The sequence below is a fragment of the Podarcis erhardii genome (assembly GCF_964252035.2).
Source record: "Podarcis erhardii genome assembly, chromosome: 15".
Classification (NCBI taxonomy): Eukaryota; Metazoa; Chordata; class Lepidosauria; order Squamata; family Lacertidae; genus Podarcis; species Podarcis erhardii.
The window spans coordinates 26,455,546-26,466,603 of record NC_138505.1 but is presented as its reverse complement, the minus strand read 5'-3'; the positions used below and the strand labels follow the sequence as shown (position 1 = coordinate 26,466,603).

At 44.7% G+C, this 11,058-nt stretch overlaps 1 protein-coding gene across 1 annotated transcript; it reads left to right on the top strand.

The window, feature by feature from the left end:
• The first annotated feature begins 2,177 nt into the window (after positions 1 to 2,177).
• SRSF9 (serine and arginine rich splicing factor 9) lies at positions 2,178 to 9,738 on the top strand. Its single transcript, XM_081842117.1, has 4 exons — positions 2,178 to 2,754; positions 6,214 to 6,383; positions 7,909 to 8,081; positions 9,211 to 9,738. Exons 1-4 carry the CDS (start codon positions 2,498 to 2,500, stop codon positions 9,352 to 9,354), a joined length of 744 nt encoding a protein of 247 aa, XP_081698243.1. The 5' UTR covers positions 2,178 to 2,497; the 3' UTR covers positions 9,355 to 9,738.
• Positions 9,739 to 11,058: the final 1,320 nt, after the last annotated feature.

Sequence of the window (11,058 nt, the reverse complement as noted above, 5' to 3'; positions counted from 1 at the left end):
ATAACATTAAAAAATAACAAGGCAGGCAATCAGCAATAAAAGCTAAAATCAAGTTGGAACGTATTTAAAAGGTTGCTTATGGGGGCCACTTTGATCTTACCTGCCTTGAGTAAATGCTGTCTACCGAGGCTTCAACCAGATTTGCTGGATAAACAGGATATCAGAAAGCATCCCCAGCAGGGCCTGAAGCAAGTGTTGCTGGAAATTTTTAGTTTTGATCATGGATGTTTTACCCTGTCTTGAGATTTCAATTATGTCACTTAAGGGCAGCTCATTAGCAGGCATCCTTCTTGGAATATGCAACACACTAGGCCCCAAAGGAGCGTGTGTGTGCATGCATGCACTACAGGCTTGCCTTTTTATTTTATTTTGTTATTTAGAGCATTTGTACCCCACTTTTCAGCCCAAAAAGGATCCCAGAATGGCTTACATGAAATAAAGACAAGACACTATCTACCTGCAGGTTTACATGCTAATAAACAAACAAAAATACAGCACATGAGAAAAAGAGCAAGGAGGGAAGAGGAAAATAAAATAAAAAAACTCAGGCCCCAATGTTTGGACAGCTGTTCCTATGTCTCCCACTGAAACAGCCTTTTCCTTAATGTGGTTTTGTTGTTGGGTGGGCAGAAAGGAAGGCAAAAGTCCAGTACAGTGGTGCCCCGCAAGACGAATGCCTCGCAAGATGAAAAACTCGCTAGACGAAAGGGTTTTCCGTTTTTCGAGGTGCTTCGCAAGACGAATTTCTCTATGGGCTTGCTTCGCAAGACGAAAACGTCTTGTGGGTTTGCTTCCTTTTTCTTAAAGTCGTTAATACCCGGGGAATCCGCGCTCCGCAACACGGAAAAAATCGCAAGACGAAGCAACTCGCGGAACGAATTAATTTCGTCTTGCGAGGCACCACTGTAATAAATCTGTTAAGTTGTGGTTGAACATATCAGACGACACAGCGATTCTTCAAACAGCTCTTGTTTATTCACAGGCCAGAACAGAACAGAACAGAACTGAACTGGAGGGTTCAGCCAATTTGCTTATATAGAGCTCAACTACAAGGCAACAGTAACAACTTTCTGTAACTATTCAATCACTGAACATCACTTTCAATTCCTTATTTGCATATGTGGACCTGAGTGAAACCTATCTACAGTATCCCCCTGCTGGCCCAGGGTGAGAACTTCAGTACATAACAAAATCAGTGATGGACAATGCAGACACCAAGTGTGATAGCTAAGCTGGCTTTCCATGCACAGGAAGGTACTGTGATACCGCTTTTAAGAAGTCATGGCTTCCCCCAAAGAATCCTGGGAAGTGTAGTTTGTTAAAGGTGCTGAAATATATTGCTCTGACTTCCTTTGGACCACATCAGCGAGGTGGAAGAGGGGTGGGTCTTGTCTGGGCATCCAGTACCCCCATACAGACTGCCCAAGGTTGTGCCTGGAGGTCACTTTGGTGCTGCTATCCCCAGAGGCACACTCTTGAGACAGAGGATGCCCACAATACAGTGGTACCTCAGGTTAAGGCAGCCCTGTTTAGGGAAGCTTTTAATGTTTAATAGGTTATTGTATTTTAGTGTTTTATTGGAAGCCGCCCAGAGTGGCTGGGGAAACCCAGCCAGATGGCGGTGGTATAAATAAATAATTATTATTATTATTATTATTATTACTATTATTACTATTAAATTCGTTCTGGAGGTCCGTTCTTAATCTGAAACTGTTCTTAACCTGAGGTACCACTTTAGCTAATGGGACCTCCCGCTGCCGCCGCGCGATTTCTGTTCTCATCCTGAAGCAAAGTTCTCAACCCGAGGTACTATTTCTGGGTTAGCGGAGTCTGTAACCTGAAGCGTACGTAACCTGAAGCGTCTGTAACCCGAGGTACCACTGTTTCCCTATATTCCCTTTCCTGAAGCTACAATTTCAGAGAGGTTTAACGGCCAATCCTTCTCTTTCCAGGGAACTCTCAAGAGTTGCAGCTAGTCTGGCATCGATGGTTATTTCTTAACAGCTTCCAGCACCTTTAGCAAACTACACTTCCCAGGATCCTTTGGGGCCTGAAGCCCTGACAAGTGGCATCAAGCTATTGAACTGCGCGCATCCGCTCAAATATCCCCGCCCGCCCGCCCCGCTGGAGGCACCCTTGGCCCACAGAAACCTGAGCATGCGCAAACTGCAGCCGCCGCCGCATGCGCATCCGGTGGCTCTTTCGTGCTCCCCCCTCCCTCCCTCGGAGTGAGGGTTTGCATAGGAGCCGTTCTTTACCCCCACCCCCCCCACTTCCCCATCTCTTCTCGGTGGCGCGTCGCCTCTCTCTCCTCCTCCCCCCCTTTAAGCTGCGGTTTCCGCCCCTCCCTCCCCGCTCCTCATTTTTCGTCACGTTGCTCCTTGCGGCGTGTGAAGGCCTGAGGGGGCGGCGGCCGAGGCCGAATCGGCTGACTGACTTGGCTGGCTGGCTCTAGGCCCCGGAGGCGTTTGCAGCGGCCTGTGAGGGACTCGGCAGGATGTCTGGGGGCTGGGGCCGGGATATGATGGACTACGGAGGCGGCGGGGCCGGCATGTCCGGAGGGGGCGGCCGGGGAGGCGGGAGCGGCGGCGGCGGCGGCGGCGACGGCCGCATCTACGTGGGGAACCTGCCGGCCGACGTGCGCGAGAAGGACCTGGAGGAGCTTTTCTACAAGTACGGCCGCATCCGCGACATCGAGCTGAAGAGCAAGCGCGGGCTCGCCCCCTTCGCCTTCGTCCGCTTCGAGGACCCCCGGTGGGTGACGGGGAGCGGGGCGGGTGGGTTCCCGGGCTCCCTCAGGCGGGAGATCTAGAGAACCCCCCCCAATAATCTCTCATATTTGGGAATTGGGGGGGGGGGTTCCCAAGCATGCCTGGAGGGTGGGGGGAGGAGGAAGAGGAGCCCCTCCAACCCCATTTTTTGGCATTTTGTGAATGTGGGGCTCTCCATCTTGCTGGCAGGGTGAGGTGCAAGCCCCGCCTCACCCCCTCCTCCTCCTCCTTTCCCGCCTTTTTAAAATTTATTTTTATTTGGTTCGTTTTGGCACATCACATGCTGGCTTTCTGCTATAATAATAGTAATAATATTTTTTTATTTATACCCCGCCCTCCCCAGCCAAGACCGGGCTCAGGGCGGCTAACAACCAATAATCAAAACAAGTTGATTAAAATACAATTTAAAAGATTAAGATACAACATTAAAACATTAGGATGCAGCCTCTTCACAGGAGGAGAAAGGAAAAAGAAAGAGGGGGAGGGAATCAAACCCACCTGCATCCACCCACCCAGACGGTTTTCAGATTATTATTATTTATATTAATGATATAGGGGGGTTGCTATCCAGCATTCGCCCGTGCTCCAGAGAGTAGACCCGTTAAAATGGACGAGCCCAATATTGCGTTAATTTCAGCAGGTCTCGAGTACCGTTGAGTAGGATTGACATTGGATATGATCTGCTGAAATTGATAGATGTTTTGTTTTGGAATGGTTTCGGCTACACAAATAAAAAGAAACATTGCCTTACAGTGTCACATTATCTTTTTTATGATAATAATTTTTATTAGTTTTCAATTGCAATCCAATAATAGCCTCATAATAACAATACCAATTTATAACACAATTACTAATACCAGTCGTTCAAATACCGAATCACATTGTCATTACCCACCCTTCCCCCTAAGGTTCCAGCAATTGAAACAGTATTAAAAACAGCTTAAAACAACTTAGTTACAAAAATAAGACTGCCCTACAGTCCATTAATTTCAATGGGTCTGCTATTCTTGGGTAGCACTAAGGTAAGATGTGACCCATTAAAATTAACAGACACAACTTGTATGGGGTCCATCAGTTTCAGTGGGTCTGCTATTGAGTTTGACAATGGATACAATCCATTAAAATTGATAGGCGTGATTAGCATTGGGCCCATCAGTTTCGATGGGCTTTCCCTAAGTAGAACTCAGTTGCCTACAATCCTAAAATAATCTATATGAAATGTATTATGTTTATTTCCCACCTTGCTTCCTTAATGGAAGCCAAGGTGGCATACATTATTATTACTATTATTATTGGGATTTATATAGCACCTTATACACCTGGTAGTGTTTTCTCAGGCAGCCTCTCATCTAGGCAATGAGCAGACCCTGCATTGTATCCAATGCAGCCTACAGTCTTCACCAAACCACATGTTGTTGGACTAGTTTGTGTAGATGGCCAACTGTTGGAAGGTAACTTGCTGCGTGTCTACTTTTGCATCTGACGCATGAAAAGTTGTTCAGCAGGGTATGTGGCTCTTGATGTGAAAAAGGTTTCTCAGCCCTGGCCTATATAGATTGGCAGCAGCTCTCAAAGGATTCAGACAGGACATACAGTACTGGATATGTCAAGGATTGAACTGGGGATCCTCTGCGTACAAATCGGGTGTTCTGCCTCTGAGGTATGACCCTTCCCGAACATAGGTGGATCAGATGCACCTAGACCAATATTCTTTGCAAAAATACCAGCCACTAGTTCAGGGGTGGGGAACTGTGGCTCTCCAGATATTGTTGGACTACAACTCCCACTATCCTTGCCTGCTGGGGCTTGCAGCTGGGACTGTCCAATAACAAACAGCAGTGGAGGAGTGACAGTTTTCCCACCTCTGTTTCAAACCACACCTTGGGTTCAGTTTATTTATATTCTGCCTTTCAGGATACAAATCCTGCCTAATTCAAGGTAACGTGTTGTTGTTTTTTTAAAAAATCAATTATATTTTAAAAATGCACAGAAACAAGATGGAGGATAAGATGGTGCCTTTTCCCAATTCATAAATGATTATTCAGGGGGGGGGGGAAGGAGCAGTAAAATGGACTGTGGAATGGCTCATCTGCTGTTAATATTATACAGTCAGAGATCTAGATGATGTAAAGACCACTGCATCTTTAGTAGGTTGCCAGTCTCCCGCCTTCCTTCCTTCCTTCCTTCATTCCTCCCTTCCTTTCTTGACAAATCCTGGAATGGAGCCTTTATGTTTATGAATTAATTTTTAATTCATTAATTTTTGTGCTGCTTTTCAATAATCAAAATCTTCACAATGTGGTTCTCATTAAATATAACAGCAAAATGCAATATATAATATTTTAAAACATCAGTAAATCCTCTGGAAGGGGGTGTTTCCTTCATTTTTGCAGAACTGTTGATCATGTATATATTAAATCTGCTTTACAAATATGTACTGTTCTGATTCTGGCAAATTCTTGTTAGTATGTCTTAGTCATTTTCTTCAGATATAGAAGTTTATGCAATGTGTAGCTCAACACCACAGCATATATGACTGACAACAGACCATTAATCCTTAGTATGAGGAACAGAGGATTGGACTGCATCAGAAATTAGTTCAGTTACACAAAAGTCACAACCACAACCCCTTAAATGGTGTAGTGAAGGGCTTTTTTGGGTTACTACATCAGGGAAGAAGATTAACTACAAAAAATATGCTGGCATAAAGAAGCAGCTGCAGGGGTTCCCAAAGTAGTATTTGGCACGTTGCTAATTGATCTGTAGAAAGTAGTCTGCTGATGGAATTCTTGTTGATCATAAGTATACAGAAAAGCTTCTTCATTTTGTTGTATCTCTTGAAAATAGCCTTCTTTGCGTAACTGACAATGGCTTTTTGAAACAGCTGGAGCAAAGGTGCCTTGGGCACTAATGTTTTTTAACCTGATTGCCACCTTCTTGATTTTACTCCAGGGAGACTAGCAAGTCAACAGAGTAATTGGCGTTCGAAAAATAAATAGGAACTCCCTGGTGCTATGATATGCTAACTGTTGTTGTAAGTGTAAGGCGTGAATGTTCTAAATTCTTTTTATTGTTTGCAGTATTTTGCATCCTGATGGTGAATACTGTGTTCAGTCAGTATGTTTCATCCTGTGACTTTTGTCCAAAGCTAGAAACAACTTTATCACTCATAAATGTCAAGTGCTAACATCTTCCAGCTTAGAAACTGGGAACCTCTCCACTTTTTACAGCCTACTATATTTAAATATTTCTATATTTAAGTTTCAAAGTACAGTAGTTCCTAGGACTACTCATTTTCCAGAGGGTTAATCTATTGCAACAAACACAGCAAAGTATCTCTTTGCACCTTAAGGAGCAACAAAATGTGTTAGTCTCTTGTTTTCGTACCTTTCTTGTGCTGTCTGGGCAATGCTAAATTCATGCATATATTATTTGTTCACAGAGATGCAGAAGATGCAGTTTATGGGAGGAATGGCTATGATTATGGTCACTGTCGCCTACGCGTTGAGTTTCCCAAACCTTCCAGAGGACGGGGTGGAGGCTTTGGTGGGGGGCCTCGTGGGAGGAATGGCCCTCCTTCACGGCGCTCTGAATTCCGAGTCCTTGTTTCAGGTATGTTGCCTTCCATACTTCATACTGGCTGGGAGCCATCCTGATGCCATGCCACATGTTTTGTTATATTGGGGAGAAGGAGCACCTTGCTTCCATAATACAGGGTTTCTTCTTTAATAAGAAAACTGTTCCTGTGAAGGAGTTTTTTCAGAGCTGCGAGAGGAGAAGACAGCTTTCTGGTTCAAATAACGGAGGAAGCCTATTTTAATTTGCTTTTGGAGTTCAACTTCGTGAATGAATGGTGAGCAAAAGATAAAATCTCGTCTCCACCTGTAGGCAGGCATGAACTCAATGGACAACTGGGAGGGTGAAGGGAAAGAAGAAGATCCTTGTAGTGTGCAGGGCCAGGAGGACTGGGTCTCATAAAAGCAAATGATTCTCTGAGACAAAAAAATGAGCATTAAAGAGCTGCCTGAGCTGCTGCTACTATGCAGTATTTCTGCTTATTATGAGAGAAAATAACCTGAATTAGATCCCTCAGTTAATAACCTTGTGGATCCCTCAGAGGAACCTTGCCATATCTGAAGTAGGTGTCTTGTTTAGTGAGTTGGGAGAGACAGGTGGAAAATACCTCTTACTGGAGAGAAGTGGATGTATTTTGGAGGTTTTGCCATGGCGACCAAATCTCTGGAGAAAACTCAGCACTCCCTGACCAGTTTTATGGAATGGTCCACTTAAAACAAAACTCATTAAAAAAAAAACATGTTTATTCCCATGTACTGCTTAAATAAAGTACAGTGACCTATCTTGGTGCTTCTCTGCATGGTACTGTGGCATCCTGGCTAAAAATGTGATTGCTCCCTGTGAGGAAACTACTGAATTGCAATCTCCTCAGCTTTGCATCAGGACCTGAAAACAAAAGTGTTGAACCCCAGAACCACAGAAGCCTGGGAGGGCAGGGAGGATATCTGGAGGAATCTCTTTGACGTTTGGCATGAATGGGAGGACATGCATTGCTAGAGAGTATTGTGAAGCGTTCTTGAAAACTGCTAGGAGCAGCAGTGTTCTAGTGTCTCCAGAATGCGATGTGGAACAGGGGAGCCACTTACCTTTGCCTTTACTTAATGATCATGCTGATAGTTAACACAGGTATCCTTGCTTCGCTGCCCAAGGACACAAATTGGAATCCAAACTCATACTGTTAGAAGGGGACTATCATTCTTGGATGGGAATCTGATCCTGAGTAACTTAAGCCGTATGTGGAGTACAAGCTGTCCAGGCAGAGTTAGGGGTGATGTTAAGTTTACCTTGGACCAACAGGAGGAGGATTCCTTTCAATGCCCAGAACTCTGAATCCTACCTAGGGGACCACCTTGCTGACAGTGAAAGGCTCATCCACCCAGGAATGGAACTTAACTGCTGTTCTTTGGATCCTTAATAAGCAGGAAGTCTGTGGAAGTGGTGGATGGAGTCTCAGACCCACTGGAGGGACCATTCCAGGGTGTGCAGCATTTTCCGGCCCAGCCTAAGCCGCAAGTGCCATCTCTTTACGTAGTCTCTTATGTTTTGTGTTCTCACTGCTCAGGGCTTCCTCCATCAGGCAGCTGGCAGGACCTGAAGGATCATATGCGTGAAGCTGGTGATGTATGTTATGCAGATGTACAGAAAGATGGAATGGGGGTGGTTGAGTTTCTCCGCAAGGAAGACATGGAATACGCACTGCGTAAACTGGATGACACCAAATTCCGATCTCATGAGGTGGGTCCCTGCCTGTGGGTGAAGAGCATGTGCGTTGTGCCAGTCATGGAGGAACATGCGTTAACGTGTCCTGTTGTGATGCTCTCAAGAGGCTCCGGGGGCACTGTCTAGCAATAGTCTCGGAATTGGTGGCTAATAGTAATCATTGTAGCATGTTAGGAATCCAGCTTAAAAGAGTGGTCAAGGCCTTGTGAAACCTGCCCCATGATGGCGTGGTGTGAGCCCTGACAGCCAAGGCCAGGTTCTCTGGGGTTCATTCCTAAGTTACATGGAAAAAAAATAAGCATTTGGATTTACTTGCCTCTGTCTTCTTCTAGGTAAGTCGAGTTGACTTGCTTTGCCATTCTCCCTTTAACAGACCAAGAGTTGAACAGAGATTGCTAGTGGTTGGCTGTTGAATAAGCTTAGCTCACCTTTGCCTTGGCAGCCAGAGCTTGCATCCACAAACTGCAGCGTTTCTCCCCAGAGATGCTGATGAGTAACCATAGTGGTTACAATAGCAGTCATTCCCACCTATGCATGGAACCTCTTCCTATGGTGGTCTCATGATGTCTCTGCCATAAACCAGTTTTTCCCCCCAGTCTCGGGGCATTGCTACCTCTCTTGCAACCACCTTCTTCCATCTGCTGCAACCACCCCCTCTGTCACAGCTGGAGGCTGCTTGCTGTGGGATTTCCCTTCAGAACCTGAGCTGCTGAGATACAATTAAATTAAGATGAGCTGGTGAGACAGTTCACCAAGGCATCTCCCAACTATGCTGAAGGACTCCACTAGATTACATCTCTTTCCCTCTGGCAGTTAAAAGTTGGAAACTATCGACATCTTCGCCCTTCTCTTAGTTAGATGAGGACAGAACATGGCTGTGCTTGCCTTACTAATACCTGCACCGTACTAGCTGTTATGTAACACATGCCCTTCGTCTGTAGACTCTCAAGGGCCACATCAGAGCTGGCCCAATGCAGCAGCAGTAGATGGACTCCTACTTGCGTATATATGGGAAAAAAGCTATCTCCAGCCTCAAGCCACTTGTGCATTGGTTCCTGATCTTCATTTTTGGCATTCATTCATTCATAACGTTGACCACAGGATGTTATGCCAATGTTTGGGTTTTCTCTGTTTTAAATTCCAGGGTGAAACATCCTATATCAGAGTTTGTCCTGAAAGAAGCATCAGCTATGGCTACTCGCGCTCCCGTTCTGGTTCAAGGAGTCGCGATTCTCCATACCAAAGCAGGGGATCGCCACGCTACTCTTCTCCCTTCAGGCCATACTGATTGCACCCAACAGGGACTTCTAAAAATGTGAACTGAGCTCTTTATTTCTGCTCAGAGTTTACATTCCAAAATGGATGGATATAGTCTTTCGTAGGAAGCCTTGTTTCCCCCCCTTTCTTATTCAATAAAATCTTTTTTTATGACTTACAGTTTTTACTAGGGAAGTGTTGGTAATGAAATACTATAAAACATTGCCACTTGAACTTCTTTTGTTTGGAAAATGTACATTGTTTTTGTTTCTCCTTCTGAACGAAGGGATATGAGCTTGAGAACTAGTATGCATTAATGGTTGTCTGCAGGAAGGTGCTGTAAAGCAGTGGAGCAACCTGTATGGCTCAGCCTGTTGTGTTGTTTTGAAATATACTTAAATGTTTCTGTAACTCATCAGTGGGTGACTGTCTTTTGTGCAGGTGGGAAGCTGGTGTAAAATACAGCTTTTAAATTCCTTTCTGTTCCTGGGTTTAGCAAACGTCTACTGGTCAAGCTGGGTATTGTTGTGGGGGGGGGAAATCAAAAGAATATTTACACTACAGTAATATAATTTAAAAATTGCTCAGATATAATAACTGAGTGCTTTCAGATGTGGGAGTGCATTGTAGAATTGGTGTTGCTTACACAATTATTTGCTGCAACATCTACACATTGTTTTCATAAAAATGCCAGCCCATGCATGTTCAAAAACAATCCAGATAAAAACCGATAAGTGAAAATAACCCATTAATCATCCACAGTGACCACTGGAGTGGAAACTTGCTTGCAGCATGTGGGGGGAGTTTGTCACATCTGTGATGTTCTAGTGAATGTTCCTGATTGCCACACACCTACTTCCTTTTGCTCCTCACCTGAATGTAGCCTAGCTGGTTCATTTCTGGCAGCAAAAATGACATGGGCCTGCCTATTTCCACTGACTGCCACATGCAGTAAGCATGTCTGAAACCATTTCAGCAGAGGACACATGTGGAACTATCTTGGAGACCCAAATTGTAATTGCACACATTGGACTTTTAAATAAAACCAATAGAACTCTATAGCAGAACACCTCTTATACTACTCTGTTACATGTCAAGTAAATATCACTCTTGCAAAACACCAGAGTATTAATTAAAATTTAAAAACTACAATTGTCCCTATGAAAAACCCACAATCTTCTGTTTTGCTCTTTGTAAAACAACTAAAGCTGGTAACATTTGCTCTCGTGCACTTCCTGGGTTTTCTCTCCCTCCCCCCGCAAAAAAAGCTACAGAAGTACTTGTGCACCTGCCAGATTAGAAAATTTGGGGAGATGGGTGGAGCAGAAAAATACAGCACAGGTGCATTCAGTCAAGGTCCACTATGGATGATGGAATAGCAGTGACTGTCCACAACTGGAAGAACAGACCTTGTAGTACTTCACATGCCAAATACACATGACATAAATTGGTTATGAAGTCCCAGTTGTTTTAAGGGCCTTTTCTAGAGGCCCCTGTAACATCATGACCCCCAGTATGTTTCTGAGCACAAGGTGCTGACCTACAAAGCCCTAAACAGCCTTGGCTCCATATACCTGAAGGAGCCCTATCGTCCAGCTCCAAGGACCTTCTGGCAGTTCCCTCACTGAGAAGCGAAGTTACAGGGAATTGGGTAGAGGGCCTTCTCAGCAGTGGTACCCTCCCTGTGGAACACCCTCCCATCAGTTGTTGAGATGAAGAACAACGCAGCTTTTAG